The 25,569-nt window shown below is 44.7% G+C and overlaps 3 protein-coding genes across 3 annotated transcripts; 1 reads left to right on the plus strand and 2 right to left on the minus strand.

The window, feature by feature from the left end:
• Positions 1–6,105: 6,105 nt before the first annotated feature.
• Positions 6,106–8,977, minus strand: LOC133885873 (isoamylase 2, chloroplastic-like). Its single transcript, XM_062325640.1, has one exon. The coding sequence runs from the start codon at positions 8,737–8,739 to the stop codon at positions 6,343–6,345; it is 2,397 nt and encodes a 798-aa protein (XP_062181624.1). The 5' UTR covers positions 8,740–8,977; the 3' UTR covers positions 6,106–6,342.
• Positions 8,978–11,548: 2,571 nt separating this feature from the next.
• Positions 11,549–18,198, plus strand: LOC133884987 (CSC1-like protein At4g02900). Its single transcript, XM_062324602.1, has 12 exons — positions 11,549–11,913; positions 12,346–12,728; positions 12,939–13,088; positions 14,097–14,232; positions 14,394–14,495; positions 14,757–14,876; positions 14,997–15,077; positions 15,219–15,559; positions 16,457–16,702; positions 16,833–17,157; positions 17,387–17,620; positions 17,761–18,198. Exons 2-12 carry the CDS (start codon positions 12,415–12,417, stop codon positions 18,013–18,015), a joined length of 2,304 nt encoding a protein of 767 aa, XP_062180586.1. The 5' UTR covers positions 11,549–11,913; positions 12,346–12,414; the 3' UTR covers positions 18,016–18,198.
• A 409-nt stretch (positions 18,199–18,607) lies between these two features.
• LOC133884062 (pentatricopeptide repeat-containing protein At3g22470, mitochondrial-like) lies at positions 18,608–20,254 on the minus strand. The gene has a single exon (XM_062323455.1). It carries the CDS (start codon positions 20,252–20,254, stop codon positions 18,608–18,610), a length of 1,647 nt encoding a protein of 548 aa, XP_062179439.1.
• Positions 20,255–25,569: the final 5,315 nt, after the last annotated feature.

Consider the following 25,569-nt stretch of genomic DNA (forward strand, 5'->3'; position numbering starts at 1 on the left):
GCAAGGTTGCACCTCTTCCAAGTGCTCCTGGAGGATCTCCTGATGCAAGTGGCAAGGAAGAAAACTGTGAAGGAGGTCTGGGATTGTCTCAAGACAAGGTTCATCGGTGCGGATCACATCAAGAACGCGCGGCTTCTAACGTTGAAGAGCGACTTCAACGCCATGCGCATGCAAGAGGGAGAGATCCTGGACCAGTACGCCGGAAGGCTCAACAGCATGTCCGTCAGGTACGCAAACCTAGGGGAAACGCTCGACGATGCTGCATTGGTCAAAAAGTTGTTTGACACCGTGCCGGATCGATTCCTGAGTGTGATCGCCGGGATCAAGCAGTTCTACGACCTCGATAAGATGCTATTCGAGGAAGTTGTGGGGCGGCTTAAGGCGTTTGAAAAATGTACTCGCCTACATGCATCCGGTGGCAGTAGCATTGGCAATAGCTAGCTTCTGTTCACTCAGGCCGAGTGGCAGGCACGGTAGAAGAAGGATGGTGGCAACTCCTCATCAAGCAACAAGGGTAAATCCCACCTTGCTGCAGATAGTAGCAACCGTGACCGGGGTGGTCGTGGATGCGGCAGAGGTCGTGGCAGAGGTGGTCGCGGCGGGATGTCACACAATGACGAGGAGAGCGGCTCGGGCAGCGGTCACCGCAACAAGAGCCACATCAAGTGCTTCAACTGCCACAAGATGGGGCACTACACGAAAGAGTGCAGGGCACCGAAGAAGAAGGAAGAGGAGACACATCTCACTCGTGCTGATGACACCGAGCCAGTCCTGCTACTCGTGGTGTCAGAAGAGCCAACACAAGAACAACAGCAACAGCGGGGAGCCGTGCTATTGAATGAGGAAAAATTGAAGCCGAAACTACACGATACAATGGAGGGAGGCTCCAGCTCTAAGGTCTGGTACCTGGACAATGGGGCCAGTAATCACATGACCGGTGACAAAGAGAAGTTCAGAAAGCTGGACGAAGGTGTCACTGGTAAGGTGAAGTTCGGGGATAACTCCACGGTGCAGATCATGAGCTTAGGGTCTGTCGTGTTCAGCTGCAAGAACGCCGACCAGTGGCTGATTCAGGAAGTCTACTACATTCCAAGACTGTGCAGCAATATCATCAGCCTTAGACAACTTACCAAAGTTGGACACGAGGTGATCATTGATGCTGAACATCTACGTGTGTATGATAATAGTCCTGCACGGTTGCTGATGAAAGTGAGGCGAACTCCAAATCACCTCTATAAGATCGAGCTGCATCAAGCGACGCCAGTGTGTCTCTTAACCAGCCTTCAAGGTTTGGCGTGGCTTTGGCATGCGAGACTGGGACATGTCAACTTCATTGCTATGAAGTTGCTCGTCGACAAGGGGATGGTGGCAAGAGTGCCGCCGATCACACACTCAAATGAGTTATGTCACGAGTGTTTGCTGGCAAAGCAGGCGAGGCAGCCGTTCTCGACAGTGGCAAATTTTCGAGCAGAGAAGCCACTGGAGCTGCTACATGCTGACCTTTGCGGGCCGATCACACCCTCGACTCTCGTCGGTAACAGTTACTTTATGTTAATTGTTGATGATTACTCACGGTGGATGTGGGTGTTTGTGATCAAGTCGAAGAACCAAGCTTGCTCCATATTCAGAAAGTTCAAGTTGCAGGCCTAGAACACGAGCAGGCAATGCATCAAGACGTTGAGGACTGATCACAGCGGGGAATTCCTCTCTGCTGAGTTCACTCAGTTATGCGAGGAGGCCGGGATCAAACGGCACCTCACCGCGCCATACACCCCACAACAAAACGGCATGGTGGAGCGGAGGAATAGGACCGTGATGGCGATGGCGAGGTCCCTTCTCAAAAGCATAAACGTGCCTGGAAGGATTTGGGGGGGAGCCGGTGCGGCACGCGGTGTATCTGCTGAACCGCTTGCCGACGAAGGAGCTTATCGGTGGATGAACACCTCAAGCAGGGATCCTGAGGTACCCCCTTTGAGATTCGACCGGGGGGCTGGTCCTGGAACTACCTCGTACGTGGGTTTAATGCGTGTGAGAATTAGGCGGGATGAATCATCGTCGGTTAGTAGTAGTGAATGCACCAAGGGTTTAGACAGGTTCAGGCCGCACGGAGGCGTAATACCCTACTTCTGTGTGTCTAGTATATTATCAATGCTGTTCGAATGCCTTTCTCTGGATCTCTATCGATCTCCGGATCCTTTTTTCTATCTCTAGCTTCTGCTCTTCTATCAGCTGTGTTACCAGGTCTCCTTTCTAAGAAGTGCTCCCCCCCTTTATCTACTGGGGGGAGGCCCTCCAGGGAGTGCCCAGAACGAAGGCACAAGTTCCTGTAAACAATAAATGGAAAGCGATCATCATGGATCTACAGTTGATGTTACAGAGGGTTGAAAATGCATCCCTCGGACGGTCCCATCGGTCTTCACGTCCCAACTTTAGCGGGTGTAAGGGCACCCACCAGCCAGCCTCTGAGTACTCTCTCATGCCCGTCTGGTCAGAGTAGGTCTGATACGGTTTGATGCAACAGGGCGATAAGCGATAAGCCTCAAGCCCATCGAAGATATCTTCAAGTCGTCTTTCTTTATGGGCCCCGCAAGGGGACATGCGATTGGACCCGCCGCATTAATTGTGCCCACGCATTCCTGCCAGGTGGCGGTAGGGACTGACATATTCAGTACGACAGGCATGGGGGAGAGTGGTTGGATGTGACCGTCCACGCTCCCCATTAAATGCAGCATCGGGCCTCCCACCAACCGACACCTCATCGTGGAGTCCCTGCGGGGTCCACCGGCATAGGGCTTACCAGGTGCTCAGGGCTCTCTGGGTGCTCGAGGACCAACTGTTCTCGGCCCCGAGCGCCCAGTCCCGGACCTTGCTTCCCTCGTGTCCTCAGGACACTCCGGGTACTCGGGGACCAACTGTTCTTGGCCCCGAGCGCCTAGTCTCGGACCTTGCTCTTCTCGGGTCCTCGGGGCACTCTGGGTACTCGAGGACCAACTGCTCTTGGCCCCGAGCGCCCACTCCCGGACCTGACTCTTCTCGGGTCCTCGGGGCACTCTGGGTACTCGGGGACCAACTGTTCTTGGCCCCGAGCACCTGCTCCCAGACCTGGCTTTCCTGGGGCCCTCGGGGAGATGGTCCCCAAGGGAAAGCACCATGTGGCACTGCGTTGTCCTGGCCTCGGGACTCGGGAACCCCTGGATCCCATATCACCGACAGCGCTGGGCGAACGCACCCCGTTCGAGGCTTGGAACGGAAAGAAGCCGCATTTGGCGCACCTTCGTGTGTTCGGCTACACTGCACACTCGAAGGTTACAATGCCACTTTTGAAGAAGCTCGACGACCGAAGCCAGCCGATGGTGTATCTTGGCGTCGAAGATGGCTGCAAGGCGCATCGTCTCTTTGATCCAAGGGGCGGGAAAATTCATGTAAGCCGTGATGTTAAATTTAATGAAAGTATGGAGTAAAGCTGGTGTACAAGAACAGGTGACGGAGAGCCATCTGATTTTGATGTCGAGGAGGCGATTAGCACTAAGCCGGCTGTGGGCGGTTCTGTGCCACTTGCGGGTGGTCCGGCAGGTGTGCCAACGCCCACGGCACATGGTGATCTAGCTCCTTAATCGACTCCGTTATCCAGCGAAGTGACGCCAGAAGGGCCAGTAAACAGGAGACGCGTTGCAGCTCGTACGACAGCCGTCTCTCCAAAAAACCCCACCAATCTAGTGGTGTTGCCGACACCTGATTTGTCGGTGGATGATCGGGCCACATCACTATTGAGCGAGAGCAGCAGCACTAATGAGGGCCCTGTGCAATACAAGCACATTGACGACATCATGAGAGATGCTCCAAGGGTGGATCTCGATGAAGACTTGGAAGCAAATGTCATGCTCATAGAGACAGAGGAACCGTCTTGCTACCTTGAGGCTGCTGGACAGTAGGTCTGGAAGGATGCTATAGCCAAGGAGATTGAGTCCATAGAGAAGAATAAAACATGAACTCTCACAGCGCTACCAGCTGGTCACAAATCGATTGGGCTCAAATGGGTTTACAAACTGAAAAAGAACTCAGATGAAGATGTGATCAAGCACAAGGCAAGGCTGGTCGCGAAGGGATATGTGCAGCGGCAAGGAATCGACTTCGGAAAAGTGTTTGCACCGGTGGCTAGGCTGAACACCGTACGCGTCATTCTTGCTGTTGCAGCCAACTGAGGTTGGCAAGTTCATCATCTGGATGTCAAATCGGCATTCTTAAATGGTGAGCTCGAAGAGGAAGTATACGTGACCTAACCGGAGAGTTTTGTAGTGAAGAACAAAGAGCATCTTGTGCTCAAACTCAGCAAGGCGCTATATGAACTCCGACAAGCACCACGGGCCTAGAATATCTAGCTTGATAGAAGCTTGAAGCAACTTGGATTTGTGAAGTGTGCTTAAGATCACACCGTACACACAAGAGAAACAGGCTGACATGGAGTTGGAGTATATGTTGATGATCTCATTGTGACAGGAGAAAGTCCAGAGGAGATCATGGGACTCAAACAGCAAATGATGAGTGAGTTCAAGATGACCAATCTCGGATTGCTCAATTACTATCTCGGGATTAAGGTAACGTAAGAACATGGGCAAATTACAATCAAGCAAACAGTGTATGCGAAGAAGATTCTTGGTCAATTCGGTATGCTGGATTGCAATCCCACAAAATTCCCCATGGAAGAAAGGGTGCAACTGCATAAGGATCCAGATGGACAACTGGTTGATGCAACTGAGTATCGTCGCATCATCGGTTGCCTGAGGTATTTACTCCATACAAGACCTGATCTTTCTTTTGTTGTCGGGGTGACAAGCAGATTCATAAAGAAGCCCACAGTGATGCATTACAAGGCAGTAAAGCAAATTCTTGGTACTTGAAGGGCACCGTGCATTATGGTATTTTGTATACCAGAGGAGAAACAGAGGTAATCACCGGCTACACAAATAGTGATCTGGCTGGTGATATGGATGACAGAAAGAGTACTGGAGGTATGGCTTTCTACATTAATGATAGCCTGGTGTCTTGAAACTCGCAGAAGCATAAAACGGTTGATTTGTCTTCCTGCGAGGCTGAGTTTATGGCGGCAATGGTGGTGGCATGCCAAGCATTGTGGCTTAGAAGTCTGTTGGGGGAGCTGACAGGAGAAAAGTCCAAAGCAGTCAAATTATTTGTTGATAACAAATCAGTGATTGCTTTGATGAAGAATCCAATGTTTTATGACCACAATAAACACATTGACACCAAGTTTCATTTCATTCGTGAGTGCATTGAAGAAGGCCAAATTGAGGTAGAATTCATCTGCACGGAAGAGCAGCGAGCTGACGCTCTAACGAAAGCATTGCCGGCGGTGAAGCTGGCGGTCATGCGAAATCTTTGGGAGTTCGTGATCTAGAACCACGAAAAGATTAAGAGAGAGTATATTGGACTTAATCCTTGTCATAGACCTCATGGACTCATTTCACGACAGTGCGGAAGCAAGGAGTTCATATACGGTTCGTATACGGCTATAGCGTCGTTCGTATGTGTGCAGAGTTCGAGTCGGAGTCGAATCGTGGGATGGCACGATTCGTGTTAGAATTCGAAGTTAGCATATCGCTATAAATATGAGTTGTAATTTCTAATTTGTAAGCAAGACACAGAGTCGTGCAAGTCACGAGTTGAATAAAGTCTAAAATTTCCTCCAGAGTTTTTTCCTTGTTTTATTGTTCTCATCGAGGTTTCTGCTGTTTGACGTTCTATTTGCTTCTCGTCGAGATACACGAGTTTGTTCTCGCCGAGTAGTACACGACTCAGGAGTAGCTGGATATTGCTAGTCGATCGGCGTGATCGAGAGCAGCACGTACACAACGGATAACCAGACTAGTCATGGTCGAGCACGTATGACTAGTTGCTCAAGCTGGTCGTGACTGGTGACCCCGAGTTAGCGTGCTCCATACTATGGTCGCTCGGGTGGTCGAGGAGCCTGGTCACTTGTGTTGTCACGAATCCGGAGTGATCACGCACGTGATCCAATGGTCAGACTTAACAAAGAAAGCTATGGAGTTCAGGGACTCAAGTAACAAAAAGACAGTAAGAAACCAGATATACCATCCTTAGGGGAAATGAGGGGTTTTATTATCATAAACATTCTCATCTAGGATAAGGTTGCAACCAAGGCGTTCTGAACGTTGAGAAAATGAGGGATTTTATTATCACAAACATTATCATCTACAATAAGGTTGCAAGTTGCAACTTTTTGGAACCAAGGGCCTCTCAAAGTTGGTATCCAAAAGGTTTCTACTTATGATTGAAACTAAGGGACATTCATGTTGACATCAGAAACTAGGAAAGAACCCTCTTTGATTCAAATAAAACACAACTATGCGCTTTTACTTGATGAGAGGACAATCCAGACACTTGGTGTGCGTTAGGAATAGACTCGCTTGAAAAGAAACCTGGAAATGCAAGTGATGTATCAACCAAGCGTAGCCACATGGATCCTTCTGCAAGAGCTGGTAAAGTGGCACTGACCGGTTCCTCATTTGCATTGAAACAGATATATAAATCAACTCTAACTGAATCTGGCACGTTTTCATCCAGCTCTGCATTTATGTGCATGCAAAGAAAGTTGCTAGTAGGATCCTCCCATTGTGGTTCAGATAGATCACTCCCATACCAATGTATGTTTTCCAGATTTAGGAATTCTCTTCTCTGAAAGATGTCCCCTAGTCGACTCCTGAGTGCAGTTAGAAATGAAATAAAGCCGGTAACTTCCTTAACAAAAGTGGTCTTCAACGCTTTCCAGTTCAGGGACCCTTTATCCTTGTATGATGTTGAACCAGCAGCAGAGTGTCCGCATTCGTCTCCCATGTTCAGAACAGGAATACCAAGGGAAACGAATAGAACAAACAAGAAATTGCGTATCTGCCTTTGCCTCGTTTGAAGGACTGCATGGTTCTCGGACGGTCCTTCTTCACCACAATTCCAGCTGAACTCAGAAGCAAGCTCATCACTGCTGAAGCTCACTAGATCAACAAGTGTAAGTCCAGAATTCCTGGACACATAATTGAAAGAAAATGCTGGGCCCCTGGAGGAAAATATGTCCCCACTGCCACACAAACGTGTTGCAAGATCACTAATAAGTGCTTCTCCCTTCAAAAACTTGCGCACATCAATAGAGAATCTCGTGTTCATCTCAGCCCATCTTTTCCAGTGAGGGAATGGAAATTGCACATTAGATATGTCAAGTGGAGACCAAGGATCTGCAATGATCTTTGTCTGTGAAAGAACCGGGTCAAATGCTATGGCTTCAAGAAGGGGAGGCCGCGATAGGCCCTCACCACCTGGACCTCTGACAAGGAAAGGGGCATTGATGAAGCAAAACCCATCAACATGGAAGTCAAGTACCCAATGGCGGAGGCTATCCAAAATCAGCTTCTGAGTCACGGGATGATTGCAATTCAATACACTTGCCTTGCATCCAACAACCCCGTCGGCGAGGTAATACGAGGAACTATCGATGCCACGGATTGATATCATCTGGCACCCTGCTCCTCCTTCAGCGGTATGCGTAAAAACAACCTCCAAGAGGACCTCTATTCCATTTCTGTGCATTGTCTTGACCACATCCTTCATAGACTTGATAGCTGAAACACTGCAACATTCACTGCTATACAAATTCATTGGTGAAAAGAAATGGTATGGGAAATAGGGCCCCTTCTCCTGAAGGAATGGGAACACAGGCTCCAGCAAAACAGCATTGACACCAAGACGCCTGAAGTGCTCAACCTTTGCAGCCAACCCCGAGAATGTACCGGCGACATTGTCCGGCAGCCCACTCGACTTGTCCTTCGTGAACAAAGCCACATTTGCCCGGTACACCACCAACTTCTCCAATGGCAAGCATGGGTGCTTGTCCCTGCCCCAGTTGTAGGTCGGCGCCTTCGCCAAGGACGCAAGGCACCTCATGGAGGGCACAGTGACCCCCTCGTCATAAACAGAGTTGCCAGGGATGAAGTCCCCGATCACCTTAGCGTACGGGTCGAGCAGAGGGCGGTCAATGCCGAACAGCCCGCAGCGGAAGCCGTAGCTGACGTATCCCTGAACGCTTTCCAGCGAGGCGTGCCAGACATCGCCCGTCCGGTGGACGTACGGGTCGAGCTCGATCTCCAGCGCAGGCTCGTCCCAGCCGCCGTAGCCGCCGTCGTACAGGCAGAGCACGACGCCCTTGGCGCCCTTGCTGTACAACGCGAAGTTGGCGGCCCCGTCAACGGACAGAGACAGGCCAAGCGGCGCTGGGCGGCCCCGCCCGACGCCGACCGGCACGCGGAAGCTCGTCCCGCGGTGCGTCCGTATCTCCGCACCCGCCGCGTCGGCCAGCAGGAATGAGACGTGAAACGGCGTGCGGGCCCCGTTGTAGGACAGCCTAGCCGCGAGTGCGCCTCCCGCGGCGGGGGCCAGCGGGACGACCTCGCCAGCGGAGCCCGCGGCACGGAGCACCAAACCGCCCTCCCGCCCGCGGGTCGGGACCTCGACCGCGACAGCGTACCCCCCGCCGTCGCCCTCCTTCCCGGTGACGGTCACGTCCACCACGCCGTCGTCGTCGGTCCGGAAGCGGTAGCGGCAAGAACGCGCCGCGCGAGGGGCAAGGGGGGCGCGGCGGGCCGGCGGGCGGCGGGGTAGGAGGCTGCGCCAGGAGGCGGGCGGAGGGGCCGGCGGCGCGGGGAGGGAGGAGGCCATAGGGGTGGGGGTCGGCCGGGATCAGCGGGTGGGGAATTGCGTCGAGCAGTCGGTGGGCATCGCGTGCTGGTTGCTTGTAACGTTGCCAGGGAAGTGACTGATGGGCACGACGGCTATGGAGTGGTGAGTGTGGAGTGGAAGGGAGCCGAGGCGCGGCGCACACGTGGAGGTGGAGCTGGAAAGGCGGGCGCGGGGAGGACGAGGCGGGCGCGGGCGGTTGGGTCGGGATGGCCCACGGGATCAGGGCGGGCGATGCGCGGACGGCCCACATCACGCGATAGCTACGTGCGTCGCTGTCCTCCTCCCCGATTTTTTTAAATAAAAATATTTTAATGAAAATTGTAAAAGTAATATCCATTTTAAAAAATTCTCACGATAGCACTCTGTCAGCCAGCAAAATGCCGACTAGTATCCTATCAACAGGCGAAATGCTCCCCCACAGATGAGGAGGTGGCAGTGAGGCACAGTTCAAAAATTTGACGGTAATCAAGAAAAATAATGATAACCCATCATCTCCATCCGACTCAGTTTCAGAAACCGAACGGTAACTGAATTTAAATTAAAAATTCAAAAAAAATTTAAAAAAATTAGAAACAATTCTAAGACCTCCTGTGAAAAAAATTTCAAAAATAATGTCATTTGCATCATATTCTATATGGAGTAAGTTTGAAAAAAATGAAAAAAGTTGAAGCGTACGACTCAGTTATTAACTCATGTTAAGAAAAAGTTTAACATGCAAACACATATTTTTTTAACGTATCTTAAGAGGATATTTAAAATTAATTTCACTTTATTTAGAGTTTTATTAATTTCTCTATGATTTTTACAAAGTTTACAAGCATAAAGTGAATATATTAAGAAACAGCACTGTAATTAACTTTTTCATGTCTACTATTATTTTTCCTACGTAAATCATAGTATAAATAAACTAATAAAAATAGTTTTACTAATTTTTGAGATGTGATGGGTCAGTTATAAATTAATCTACTCGCAACACATTTACATAATCTTGTATGTTACAATAACTAATTTATGAGTTCATGTATTTTTAAAAGACATAGAATCATGTAAAAAGACTAACAAAATTAGTTTCATGATTTTTGGATTAGCAAAGAGTACACTATGCATTTAACTCGGTTTAACAAATACATTTTCTCATAGAAAATTTTGAATTTTTTATGAGTATAAATACTTTTATCATGTAAATCATGTTATAAGAAAACCAACAAAATTTGTTTCACTTGATTTGAAGCTCAAATGAATTAGTTATTAATTTTACAAGATTGAGATAATTTTTAAGTTTTTTTTTAACTTCACTGAAAACCAAAAACACCGCACAATAAGAGCTCCGATCGGTAACCGATCTTCAATCAGTAACTAAACCCTACAGTGAGATCGCGCTGTGGGCGCCGAGCAGGGTAGCGCACTCGTCGAGTGGGGTGGACGGGTAGGGGCGGGGCTGTTTGGAAGGTCGTTTTGGACTCCTTGGAGGCGAGGAGGCAGCAAGCTCCCCTGGGTGCTGGACGGGCACGGGGCTCGCCTTATCGTTCGAAGGAAGGGGGTGGATTCACCATTCATATGTTGACTGCTAATTCGTTCGCATCGCAATGCTTTCGGATACACATGTTTGAATCCTACTTCAAGCAGATGCAGCGGAGTGCGTGAGTCCATGTTCCACTACAGAACTAAGTCAAGGAAATTTTGTTTTGATATATATCAAAGATAATCCAGTAACAAATCGATGAGTTTGAAAGTTCTAGCAACAAATAATATTATAAGATATTAAGATGTTGTTTGATAGGCTCTAACTTCTAGTTCTATGTTAGATTTTATAATTTAAAATAAAATGTTTTAAAATCTCTATTTTTAGATTAAAATAAAAATAAAATGTCTTATCTCTGAATGTTCTTACAACTTTAACTTATAAATTTTTAGAACTAAAAATACTTTTAAAAAATTGAAACTAGAGTTCTACCAAATATATCCTAATTTAAATTGAAAAACTCCTTCCGTGCAGCGTGAAGGAAGACCTGATATCCATGAGATTAGCCAGCTGATTTGGCCGCATTAACTCGAGATGAAAGCTCCGTCAAGTGTTTGTGGGCCATCCGGACATATGTCCACGGAAAAATGGGCCTGCATTTTGCTCTGTGCGGTGCCCCCTGCATGGTACTATAGAGTTCATATCGTTGCCTTGTTAGCCCACCTAAGGTCGGATTGGTTATACTAATATAGAGAAGTGTGTTTGTTTATTTGTATATATTGTTTTAATCTGATTTGATTGATGTAAATATATGTCTATAGTTTTATCAGTGAATATAGATTTATATAGGTATGTTCATTTATCAACAAAAAAAACATCCTCATACGAACGATCATTCATGATCATAACTTTTACAGTGCTTATACGATCTCAGATTCGGTTAACTGAAAAATACTCAGTTCAGTCTGTCCATACAGATACAACTAACTAAATATTTTTTTTTAACAAATATGATCTACTCAATATATTTTTTTTCCAACCTATATACAGACCATAAAGGCCGGACTCATGCAACTAAACAATCACACCCCTAATCCGGATAGTTAGTCCAGCCCCAAAATCGTTCGGGCTCTATCCTCTCGGCGGCCTAGATGACAAAATTGCACTTGGTAGTAACGGGTAAGCCAGGCCCACGCAGCCATCTTCGACGTGCCCGGCACGCGCTCCAAACGGAGGCCGGCAGTTGGAACCCCCCATGGCCCCACCCCGGCCACGTCGTTATTTCCGTTGCGCCCCCGCCCCGCCCCACCGCGCACCAACGAACAATTGGCGGAGCCAGCGGAGCCGTGCCGAAGGCGATCGGCAAGCCAAACAACAGCGGGAGGGAGGAAGAAAACGTCGTGCCGGCGCCTCCCTTCCACAACAAACAAATCAGCCACACCAACACCGCCGCGCGCGACCATATCCCCACCGGATCCATTCGTGCATCCGCTCACCCGTCTGCCCCCTCCGTTCCCGATCGCGGATAGCTGATCCTCCCGCGCGCCTTGTTTCCGGCCGTCGACTTCCTGCCAGAAAAGCGCAGGGGGGCAACAAGGCGATCGGCGCGCGTGCCGGCTCTGGGCGGGTGGCGTGGCGCGACCAGGGTCGAGGTGACGCGCGTGCCGCCTCGGTCCTGTCGCCTTGTCAAGGTAACGCGCGTCTCCTGCCCTGCGTCGATTGGAAATGTGGATGCTCTCGAGATGATTCCGGATCAGGGCTAGGGGCATTGAGTTCTCAATTGCATGATGTGAGAATTTGCGTACGTTTTGGGTTCTGGATGTCCTGTCAGGACATTCATCTTCGTTTCGTGTTTCCAATTGTTGTTTTTGGCCCGACTCCTTGAACAAATTACATCGACGGAACTGGTCCCTCCGTGATTGATTTCAAGTGTTCCATGAAGAACAGCCCTGGAAACTTTATTGAGCAATGTACGGTTCCTCTTGTTTTGCAAGAGTTTGTGCATGTGCACCTGAATTCCGTTTCTTTAAAAGTTTCGTTCAAGTTGACCAACAAGTGGCCATGTTTATTGTTGTGAATTCCAACCGACAACTTCTTTTGACCAATTGTTCCACTGTATGCAGATTTTTGCTCCGACAGCTAGCTTAGCCACTATTGTATGAAGAACGTTGAGTGAATCCCATTAGAGCGATATGGGTTCCCTGACCGACATTGGTGTTTCTGCGGGAATAAACATACTATCTGCGTTGGGTTTTCTTCTTGCATTTGCGGTTCTGAGGATACAGCCTATTAACGATAGAGTATACTTTCCAAAATGGTACCTCAAAGGGACGAGAAGCAGCCCGAGGCACTTGGGAACTGTTTTCTCAAAGTTTGTCAATGCCGATCTGTCAACATATATCCGGTTTCTGAACTGGATGCCTGCAGCGCTGAAAATGCCAGAACCTGAATTGATTGAGCATGCAGGACTTGACTCCGCTGTATATGTCCGCATCTATCTTCTTGGGTGAGCATGATATTCATTTTTCTAAATTTTCACACCGCAGCATTGCTTTTATATTCATGTGTTCCAAGTTCAAAAGGAAATAATTAGACTGCCATTTTGATGATAAAACATGATTATTTGACTCGTTTAAACATGTACAATGGTAAAATGATATGTTTACAGAGAAGTTTATTATTTTTCCTGACGGTGCATCATTTTCTCGCTTTGCAGTTTAAAAATATTTGTGCCAATTGCTGTGCTAGCATTCACTGTTCTAGTTCCCGTCAATTGGACTAGTGGCACATTGGAAAATGAAAAGGGACTAAGTTATGATCAAATTGACAAGCTTTCGATATCAAATCTTGGAAAAGGTTCAAAAAGGTATAGCTAATTCTACTTCTACTTACTCAAGCTATGTGTTGTTTAGTACATCTTACAGCACCAACATGGATCATGCCCCCTGTTTATTTGGACAGTAATGTGTTGCACATAGTGCATCACAGTGATGCTAGCCCTAACTTCTCATTTTCAGATATCCTATATCCGTTTTCTCAGTATAGAGTCCTAATTAGAAACTTTTGAAGATCTAAGCATTGTTATTACATATTTTTCATATAAGTTGTCAGTCAGATATTTGGAATTTCGCAAACATGTTATAAGTTTCTCGTCTAGCATTGGACATTTACTTGTTATCTACCTGTTTGAGAGTCAGAGCACGGCATGAGTGGGCTCTTTTGATACTTCAAATCAATTGAACACAGGAATAATTATGCAGTGGTGAAACCAAACAACAACAACAACAAAGTCTTTGTCCCAAGCAAGTTGAGATAGGCTAGAGATGAAACCCACAAGATCCAACTAAAAAGAATCATCTCGAAATAGGATTTTTAAGACTGGTGCACGATCTTGATCCACATAGAAGAATGCAAAAGGATTACGTGCAAAGAGTTTATTTCTTTTTAAGTTTGTTATGGTCACTCCAATGGTTAGCTCTTATCAGTTTTGCCAAATAAATTTTAAGATGCTGCAATAGAAGAATTTGATTTGTGTAGATCTCCAGGAAGGCCATTGAACAATGACAACTTACAAGAAATCATTTTTCCAATCAACACAAATGCCTAGTAATAGAGTTTCAAAATTTGCAGCAATGAGAATTCTGAGCAACTCAGTGCCTTACAGGCCTTACTAAATTGGGAGTTCTTCCAGGAAAACCATATGTTGTCAGCATAGTTTATGAGAAAAAGAAACCCAACTTATCTTGATATCTAGATTTTTTCAAGCACCTGCCCATTTATGTAGCTGACATATTCTCTCTTTTTTATATGTATTGTTCTATTTCCTGTTATTTCACATTGGCTGATAAATTATCTACTTGTTGAATTTTTATAGGTTTTGGGCACACATAGTAATGGCCTATGTGTTTACATTTTGGACGTTCTACGTATTATATCATGAATATAAGGTTATCACAACTATGAGATTACGCTTTCTTGCTAATCAAAATCGTCGACCTGATCAATACACGGTAAATGCTCTTTTTGTATAAATTTAATTAATGAGCTTTCACTAGAATTATTTGTTAATTTTGCATCTTATTACAAATTGTCTTTGGAATTTATTTCAGGAGACTTGTTGAGATTAAAACTCCCTAATTCCCACTCCTAACTCTTCTCCTACTTTATTTAGGTCCTTGTGCGAAATGTACCACCGGACCCAGATGAGTCAGTTAGTGAGCATGTTGAGCACTTCTTTGCAGTGAATCACCGTGATCATTACCTCACTCACCAGGTTCTAATTTTTCTTAGATTATATCACTGTAGTATTGTCATTGTGTATAAACATATGATTAGGTAAGAAATTTCAAATAAGTTCATTGCTTTTTATTCTTTAACTGCACTTCTTTACTCTTCAACTGAAGCAGCAAGAGTTGCTTTTTCCCCTCTTGTTCGTTTGGAAAGAGGGATCTCATATCTATAACAAAATGAAAGAAAATCTGATTCAAAGTGTGCTTCTCATTTGGAATAATTTTCAAAACATTCGATTCAACAGATTGTATACAATGCGAACCACCTTTCCGGTTTGGTTGAGAAGAAAAAAGGACTGAAAAACTGGTTAATCTACTACGAAAACCAGCATGCTAAAAACCCTACAAAAAAGCCAACTATGAAGGTACAGCTTCTCCGTGGCAAATATATCCTGGTGCATTAATAGCTTCTTATCATCTAAAATGGTATTTCAATGGATGCTTAAAATGTTGCAAGTGGTATGACTCCACTACATTTCTTATAGACAGGATTGTGGGGTCTTTGGGGGAAAAGAGTGGATGCTATAGAATACTACAAAAAGGCAATTGAAGAGCTATGTAAACAGGTATAGTTTCATGGGAAGGAACAGTCACTTTTTCATTATATTGGTAGTGTCGTCAGACTGTCAAGAACCGTCCTTTGATTGTACTGCAAATTTACCTCATGCCATTCATAATACCGAGACATGTTTTCGCTTGTGTTGCAGGAAGATGAGGAGAGACAAAAGGTGATCACTGATCCCAATTCTATTATGCCAGCGGCATTTGTGTCTTTCAAAACACGGTGGGGGGCTGCTGTATGTGCTCAAACACAGCAGACAAGTAATCCGACAGTATGGTTAACCGAGTGGGCTCCAGAACCTCGTGATGTTTACTGGGCTAATCTCGCAATACCTTTTGTTGGGCTCTCAATAAGGAGGCTTCTTATGTCTGTTTTGCTCTTCTTTCTGACCTTTTTCTTCATGGTACCAATTGCAATTGTCCAATCCTTGGCAAATCTAGACGATATTGAGAGGCTGCTTCCTTTCTTGAAACCTATAATAGAAAGGTGAGAGTTATTATTTCTGTGTTTACAGTTACATTTAATAAAAAGCAGTTGGGACATTCGTTTAGCATGTAGTATCCACTAAATCCTGCCATCTTACTACTTGAACAATTTTTCGTCACTTCTGACTTCCAGTGTCTCGTTACCAGTACCATGTCGAAGTGACACTTCTTTGAATCCGTACAATTATGCACAAATTTCTAATTTCAGTTTAGACGGTCAATATTTGAAATTCATTAGTAGGAAGTGTTAATACCATTTTACGGGACCTTTTTATGTAGTGTTCTTGTGTTTCAAAGACACCCTTTTCTTGCTACAATAGATTGATTAAGGGCTGTTTGGGGAGCTTTTGCTTCTCCGTGAGTAGCTTTCATTTCCTTTTCCGAGAAGGAGCTTGATCTTAACCTTGTCTTCCAGCTGTTGAGTGGCTTTTGTTTTTCTATAAGTAGATCCACAAACCTGGTTTAAGATTATTTTCGTTAGGAGGTTAAAGTAGAGCTAGTATAATAACTTTAGATTTAACATGTAATGAAGTGAGTACTCACAATCTACTTTTCTTTAGTTACAAACAGGGTCTAGTTTTTCCAGTGCTGGAATAATTGATTTTTACCATTATGCTATCGCGAAACTGTATTGATTACAAAAAAGGTTTTCTTTTTCATCTTCAATAAAGAGCTACCAAAGTTCGATTAAAATGAACAACAATTTTGGTGTTGTGCAAGAAAAGATGGCCTGTTAATTTACATAAATGCATGATTGGTAGACGGGCATGTTTCAACTACGAAGATTTTCCTTGTTGGATAATCAGTGGATAAATAAAATCCAGTACCTTCGATATTGTAGTTGTGGAAGATAAAAAATTGTCTTTCTGGATCTAAATCACCGTGCAATATCCTGCAGAAATTCTCTAAAGTCAGTTATCCAAGGTTTCTTGCCAGGAATCGTATTGAAAATATTCCTTATACTTCTCCCAACAATTCTCATGACCATGAGCAAGATTGAAGGCCACATTTCACTCTCTGGATTGGACAGGAGGACAGCGTCGAAATACTACCTGTTCCTCTTTGTGAATGTGTTTTTGGGGAGTGTCATAACTGGAACAGCATTCCAACAGCTTGATAATTTCATCCATCAATCTGCCAGCAAGTATGTTGAATCTACCAGTTGCTTCTTGCATTATGATATTTTGGTTATAACCGTTTGGTCTATCTTTACTATCTACCTAAACAAAGTGAATGCCTTATAATATGTCATTTTTCTCTTTTCTCGTCTCAAGAATTCCAGAGATTGTCGGAGAGTCCATTCCCATGAAGGCCACATTTTTCATGTCATTCATAATGGTTGATGGTTGGGCTGGTGTAGCTGCTGAAGTTCTTCGGTTGAAGCCGTTGGTAATGTTCCATATAAAGAATGCTTTCTTGGTCAGAACTGAGCTAGACCGTGAGCAGGCCATGGACCCTGGAGGCCTGGATTTTTACTACTCGGAACCGCGATTACAGCTCTACTTTCTGCTTGGCCTTGTATATGCAGTTGTTACACCAATTCTTCTTCCCTTCATCATAGTGTTCTTCAGTCTCGCCTATGTTGTTTTCAGACATCAGGTATCGAGTTTAAATCATGCTTCTTAATCAGATAGCCTCTCTATTACGTCACCAGTGTATTTTTGTTGGCATCAAGTTCAGATTGGCACCAAATACAAATTTCTATCCACAACTGTTTGCCCTTCAAAGTAATCAAGTGAATTCCTGTGGTTCAACAAATGCCAAGCCCTTTTGTTTTCATCCTTACCATAGGTCTCTAACGTCCTTTTTCGTCTTTCTTTGTCACAAGATAATCAATGTCTACAATCAGCAATATGAGAGTGGTGCACAATTCTGGCCAGACGTGCAAAGGCGACTAGTTATAGCAGTAATAGTATCACAAATCCTCCTACTAGGACTGCTGAGCACACAGGAAGCAGAGAAGTCCACTGTTGTTCTTCTCCCGCTTCCTGTCCTCTCCATATGGTTCCACTATGTTTGCAAGGGCCGGTTTGAGCCAGCATTTGTGAAGTTCCCCTTGCAGGTAAGACTGAAACTTACGCTTCACACATACGTTCGCATAGTGTCACCATAAGTCGATATTAAGCTAAAGCAGTACCGAAAGTAGAAGAATGGGATCTATTCTGGGACATAAAATGGCATATACATCATCTTCTTTTGCAGGATGCCATGGTAAAGGACACATTGGAACAGGCACACAACCCAACTTTCAATTTGAGAGAGTACCTGAAGGGTGCTTATGTGCACCCAGTCTTCCAAAGAAATGACATATACGAGCTTGTCGCCATCGATGAAGAAGAGAAGAACCCCATAGTTGTGACAAAGCGGCAGTCTCGCATGAACACACCAGTGGGAAGCAAATTCAATTCCAGTTCTGGTACTAACGAGGGAGACTTCAGTCGGATGCCTCCTACCTGAAGCCTTCATGAGCAAATGTAAAAAAATTGGAGTTTATCATATAAATGTTTGGTAGAAAGGAATTGAAAAATATTAATTTGGAGCTATAAGAGGTAGTAGAACATTGAAAGTAGGTTGACTACATGGCCAGCAATTGCATTGCTACATTAGCACGTGTACAAACGTGATCTTGCCAAATCAACCACTCATATTTTATCATAAAGTTGAATCTAGAATTCCCATGAGTTCAATTTGACTTTTTTTATAGTAGGACACGTGGCAATGTGTTGTATAAGTTTGAAAATAGTCTATAAATAAGATATTTCAAACTTGAGAGGTCCTATTATAGGACCTTATGGCAACTGAATGCGTCACATAGGTAACAAAATACAACTTAAGTAGCAAAGCAAAAGGCCAAAAACAAAGTTAATTTTTCATTTTGTTCTACAGAACTTCGTCATTTTTTTTTCCAAAAAATGGAAAGGAACAGAGGACAGAAACGTCAGTTGAAAAAAGAGTAAAACAGTCAAAGGCTACCCTACAGGTACCATGCAAGGTACAAACATTAGCTCAAAAAGTAAAATTATCTTTCGTGTTTAATTTGGGACAGAAATCATTTCAATCCAAGCATTCTTTCTAATATGTAACACACTTTGTACATGTCACCACCTCGACAATATCCTTTCTTACAAAAAGCAATGATCAACTCCTGGTACATACACACATCTATTACGAAACCTTTTCCAAGGATACATCCTATCAGAGTATACAATTCACGAAGCATACCACCAGCGATGAGACCTCGAACAATACTCGATAGTGCAGATGGAGAGAGGCCATCTTCCAGTGAGCCATTGAAACAGCTAAGTGCAACCAAGAAATTATCTTTACTACAGAGACAATCAATCACAAGGCCATAGGTGACTTCGTTGGGAGCAATGCCTTCCTCAGTCATCTCATGAAACAAGAGGTAGGCCTCATAAGCTTTCCCCAATAAACTGAGATGGCGGATCAAAGTATTATATGTCACAACATTGGTGACAAACTCTTTACTTCCCAGCAGGCAAAGTGCTATATGAAGCTTCCCGAGTTTACAGAGACTGTGGACAAGAATGCTGAAAGTCCAGCTGTTTGGAGCTATGCCCTTCTTAACCATATCGGTGAAGAGCTTAACAACAGCCAACCATCTCCGCTCATCGCAAAGCCTCTTCATCACTGTATTATAGTTGACAACATTGGCATGCCACCCAAGCATTGCACTGCACTCCAAAAGACACTTTGCAGCCCACACAGTTGACCTGTGGCAAACCCCATCAAGGAGGATATTCAGAGTGATCTCATTTGGACGCAACCCATTGGACAGCATCTTATCTACCAGTGCAAAGCTCTTATCTACTCTGCCAGCTTTACATAGCCCATCCATGTAAGTACTGTATGTGATTGTATCCGGCGTCCAGCCTTTTGCGTTGCTCTCCTCAAGAAGCACATCTACTTCCCTGAAAGCACCAACCTTGCATAGAGCTCCAACCAAGACATTGTAAGTGGTTGTGCTTGGTGCAAATCCAGCGGCAGTCATCGTTCCCAAGAGCTCCTTGGCCTCATGTATCCTCCCACTCACGCAGTAGGCGTGGATGATGGGCGTGTATGTGTGCGCATTGGGCTGGCACCCTTCCTCCAGCATCAAGTCCAGCACGCCCAGCGCCTCAGCCACCCGGCTGGCATTGCACAGCCCAGAGATCAGCGTCGAGTATGTAACCACGTCCGGGGTCACACCGTTCGCCGCCATCCACCGCACGACCTCGTAGGCCGCGTCCAACCACCGCAAGCGGCAGGCGTACACCCCGACGAGCACTGTACACGCGGCGGCGTCGGGCGCGACACCGTCCGCGTCCATGGCTTGGAGCACGGTGAGCGCGTCGCCAGGTCGGGACGCGGAAGACAGCGCTGCGGCGACCGTGGTGAAGCAGGCTGCGTCGGGGCGGCGCCCTAGGAAGGTGCGCATTTCGTCGAGCAGTTGGAGGGCGCGGTGCGCGCCGGCGCCGAGGCCATCGCCATCGCCGGACGCAGCGTGCGCGGACATGAGACGGTTGTAGTCGTACGGGTGCGGCGACCGCGGCCGGGACGGGGGGGGCGGGGGCGGGGGCTGGTCGGAGAGCTCCTTCGCGAGGGCAGCGAAGCGGAGGAGGATGTGGTCTCGGGGCGAGGTTGACAGGGGCCGGAGGTGGACGAGGCGGGCTATGGGACGGAAGGGTATGGGCATAAGGAGGTGGGGAAGACAGCGGCGGCGACATCGGAGAGCGGCAGCGGCGGTGGTGGCGGCGGATTGCAGCTTTGCTGCCCGAAAAAAGCGGAGGGCGGGACGCTCCCCGTAACGGGCGGGTGGACGGTTGAAGGAGGGAAATGGGCCGGAAGCCCAGAAGGTTTCAAATGTGGCTTCGGATTGTGCTACGTGTGTGGCACTTTGTATTTGTTTTTTTCAGAAAAAAAATCTATTCCATTTTCTTACATGCTAGAAATTTATCCAATTTTTTAGAAAATGGGAAGTGTTCCAGCATTTTGCATCTTGGGATGCATACAAACTTGTTTTTTATTACATCACATCAACTCATAGCTGAATGTTGGGTAGAATGGGAGGTGTTCCAGCTTGATTGTATAAAAGATAAAGTAAATTTCACAAATCTATCATTTTTTTTCCTAATAGTCACAAACTCACCATTTTTCTTGACCATTTCACAAACCCACCGATACTTCGGGCAGAATGTCACAAACCCACCAATTTTGCGTTTTCGGTCACTGTTTACTGGCACTGTTTACTGTCACAATGGTCTTCTATTATCCAAATATCAGTGGTTTTCTGTTTCTCCAAAAATCTTAAATTTTTTATGTGATCTATAATCCATGTAAAACTCATTTTAATTGGATTCACCCAACAAAGCATGTATAGAATTTAAACTAAAATTTTCAAAAAAAAAGCTATTTTATAACTTCTAACAATTTTTAGGGCTTCAAATAAAATCCCCAACATCTGAAAAAAATTACTAATATTCTTCTTATGTGATGTAATAATTTTTAAATTTATTTTCAGCCATAAGTTATATGGTGATAAAATGAGTTCATTTGTAATGCTCTATTTATATGCATTAATTTTAAAAATACATATAAATAGAGCATTACAAAGGAACTCATTTTTTTATCATATAACCTATGCTGGAAATAATTTTAGAAATTATTAAATCACATAATAAGAATATTAGTGAATTTTCCCAAATTTTTGGGATTTTATTTAAGGCCCTAACAATTAGAAGTTATAAAAGTAGTCTTTTTCGGAGAATTTCAACTTAAATTATACACATTATTTTTGGTTAAATTCAATTAAAATGGGTTACACATAGATTATAGAACACGTACAAAAAGTTCTAAGATTTTTGGAGGAACAGAAGACCACTAATTTTTGACGAAATAGAACACCACTGTGACAGTGAACAATACCGATGAACAGTGACAAAAAAACGGAAAAGTGTTGGGTTTGTGACATTCAGTCCAAAGTATTGGTGGGTTTGTGAAATAAGCAAGAAGTGACAATTAGAAAAAAAAAATGATGGGTTTATGAAATTTACACCAAAAGATATGATTGTTTTCTTATAAAAAATTATCAGATGCATATCAGACACTACTCTCAAGCCCCCGTTCTCTCCTAACCTCTCCCTCTTCACAGCTTCAACCATTTTCAATCAAGCTGCGCTCCATTCTCTCTTAGTTGAGTAATTTCCAAGCACTTTTCTTCACAAATATATGCATTTTGCCTCTAGCACTCTGCTCCTCCGCTTGCCTATTTCTCAGCCATCTCTGTAGTTCTAGCGAGATCTATCTGTGATCCTTCTCCAACTATATCTCGTTGTATATACTTATGCTGGTTGTTACTGATGTTTGGATACCTATTGTAGCAGGTACCTTTACTTGAATGTGTTTTCAATTTCTTGCAATAAGTATTTTAATTGTTGCAACAGTAATTTTATTTGTTGCATTTGTCGCAATGACTGTAGCATTAAAGATATTTTGTTTTCAAAGTTCTAGTGATTAGTTTGTCAAGTACTTTCCGTGTGCGAAAAATTCAACGGCTTTTCTAAGTCCCTTTTCTGGAGAGGTATTGAATATTTAATCGCTTTGAGATTTTAAAATCTATATGTACATTCTTTTTTCAACCTTTGTACAAATGTTGCGACAAAGCATCTGATGAGAAATCTTTCTGGTTCTACTAAGCAAGCAATAGTCCCTTATGAGAACCATTTAGATAGATAACCGTTAAATATCCTTGTCACAATTTGGTAAGAACTCCAGATAGATTCACCGCCACAACGATCAGCTGGGTTCAAACCAGTTAGCCTAGTCCGTTGTCTTTCTTGTCTGCCAAGACAATTCACGCTTTCCCCTTTTTAACACTCGGCATCACCCCCTTTCTGGGCGATGTGCTCTCTCTCCGCTCGGCCTATTACATGGTCCCAAGTACGACTTAACACACCCACTTCAGCCCACTCAACCTAGTATTCCTCTTCCTATGGCACGCTGGTGCTTTCTGCCTTTCCCCAGCATGATTAGGTTCAGCTCCTCCTCTCTTTGGCGCTCCAATGGTAGCTTTTGGTACTCATGTGGCATCCTCCTCCTTGAAAAGCGGCTTGTCTCCAAGCCGGTGCTTCTGAAAAACATTGCCGAAGCGCCTCTTCATCCTCCCAAGTAGCTAGAGATGCTGGCCAAGATGACCATTGTATCAGCACCTATAGTACCACACCATTGGAGTGCCTATGGAGTTTCCTAATCAAAAGCACCTATGATACCTGCAAGTTAGCTGGTAACAGAGGTATTTCTATGCTGATCTGATCATGAGGAAGTAATGCCTTCTTTAATTGAGACACATGGAAAACGGGATGTATCGAAGATGATTCTGACAACTGCAATATGTAAGCCACTGTCCCAATTTTCTGAACTATCTTGTAGGGGCCAAAATATATGAAGGAGAGTTTGTGATATGCTCTTGTGGCTACAGAAATTTGAACATATTGTTGCAATTTAAGATACACCTCTTCTCCAACTTCAAAGTGTCTCTCTGATTTTTTCTTGTCACCCTGAATTTTCATTCAGTGTTGGGCTCTGATTAAGTGGTGATGCAATAATTTGGTCATAGTTTCCCTCTCAGATAACCATTCTTGTAAATCAGGTACTCTACAGGTTTTCACTTTATTTATTCCCAATTGTACAGGAGAATGTCCATACAGAACTTCAAAAGGAGTTTCCTGTGGAGTGATATCAGGTATTATATCAAAACTCAACTAAGGGTAACCATTGCACCCACTTAGATGGACAACTATGCACAAAACATCTTATATAAGCTTTTAGGTATTGATTCACTCTCTCTGTCTGCCCATCCGTTTGAGAATGATACAAAGTACTTATACTCAATTCAGTACCCATCATCCTGAATAGTTCTTTCTAAATTGCACTTGTAAAAATTCTATCTCTATCTGATACTATTGCTCTAGGTAAGCTATGCAATTTGAAAACATTGTTAATGAATGCAACAACTACTTGTAGAGCAGTAAAAGGACATACCAAAGGTATAAAGTGGAAACACCTAGAGAATTTATCCACCACCACCAAAATGCAATTAAATTTGGATGACTTGGGAAAACCTTCAATGAAGTCTAGAGTGATCACCTACCAGGCACCTTCTGGTATAGAAAGAGGGGTAAGCAATCTAGGATTGGCAACTTTTCTGTTTTAACTTGTTGGGAAACTATGCAATGAGCTACAAAGTCCTTAATGGACTGTTTAAGTTTAGGCGAGGCAAACAACCTTGTAACTCTTCTATAAGTCACTTCAAAGCCAGAATATCCTCCAATAACATTGATGTGCAAAGTCTGAAAAATCTTTTTCTGCATATTCTGTAAGCCTTTCTGTAAGCCTTAGAGATGACAGCTTGTCTTTACTGCTGCCTATTGCCATATTTCCAACAGGATTACTTCTTCTGTCTTCAGGTTGAGCCATACTACCAATGTTTCTCAAATTGATATTAGGAGTGACTATTACAAATCTCCTAGTACTCCTTGAATATGCTCCACCATCAAACCTTCTATTGTCTCTTCGAGGTGAATCCTGTAGAACCTCCTCCTGCAAAATGGCCAAAGAACTAGCTGCATCCAAATCCATAGGTCAGTGTAATAAAACAGTAGCTCTAATATCACTCCTCAATCCATCTATGAAATGGTTGATGATAACTAATCTATTGAGGGATGAATCATGAGCTAACAACTGATGCACAAGATCATCAAATTTGTATATGTAATCACTAACAGTGCTAGTCCGACTTATATGGAAGAACTGACGGATCAATTGGTTACCCTGCTCCCTCTAAAATCTACTCCTCAAAGCCAGACATAGCTCTACCCAGCCCATGTGTTCAACCTTGATTCCATAGACTACAACCAAAATACTGTCGAACCCACAAAGTTCATGGTAGCTAGTCTCACCCACATATTAGGAGGTATATCATAAACATCAAAGAAAGTTTCACATCACTTAACCCACATCTTTGGATTAGCACCATCAAATAAGGGAAAATCTAACTGAGAAAACGAGGCCATCAAACCAGAACTCCCACTACTTCTATTACCAGAGTCTCCAATCTTAAATGGAATTGATGCATAGGTATTAGTATGAGGCATACCTGTGACCAGAGGCAGATTTAGGGTGGAGTTCACCCCAAAACCATACCCCCAGAGCTAATTTGCAGAGCAGTGGCCTTGAGGCTCGAACATCGCCTCGAACGAGGGAACCCCCAGGTGAGCGGTGGTTGTTGCTCCAATTGGATTCGTCGCCTCCGCTTATGAAGCCAGAACAAACGAAGCCTTGACCGTCGCCTTGCTGTTAGATCTAGGCATGGGGTGGAGTTGTTCCATTTGCGCGCAAAGATTGGCGACGCTCTTCTACAGACCCAACAGGTTGGCCTCAACATGTGGCCTACACTGCTCAAACTCCCCTTGGGTGATCTTCAGCTCCTCTACGATCGCTTGATGGTTCTACGTGATGCCATAATTGGTCTCCCTCAACATTGCCGCCAACTCTGCATGTTGCTTGTTGGCATTCATTTCGACTCGCAATCTGGTTCCATGATGGTGTTGTGCCAGGATTGAACAACTCTGATACTAATTGTCACCAATTCGGCAAGAACTCCAGATAGATTCACTGCATAGCGATCGACTGGGTTCAAGCTAGTTAGTTCTGGTTCATTGTCTTTTTTGTCCGCCAAGAACAATTCACATTTCCCCCTTTTTAATGCTCGACATCACCCCCTTTCTAGGTGATGCGCTCTCTCGCCTCTCGGCCTGTTACACGGGCCCAAGTACAACTCAACACACCCACTCCAGCCCACTCAGGCTGGTATTCCTCTTCCTCTAGTGCGTTGGTGCTTCCCACCTTTTCCTAGCGCGATCAGGTTCAGCTCCTCTATTCGGCACTCTATGGTAGCTTCTGGTACTCCTGAAGTATTCTCTAGTCAGTGACAATCCTAACGACCATTACTTT

This window comes from Phragmites australis, chromosome 11, assembly GCF_958298935.1.
Source record: "Phragmites australis chromosome 11, lpPhrAust1.1, whole genome shotgun sequence".
NCBI classification, from domain to species: Eukaryota; Viridiplantae; Streptophyta; class Magnoliopsida; order Poales; family Poaceae; genus Phragmites; species Phragmites australis.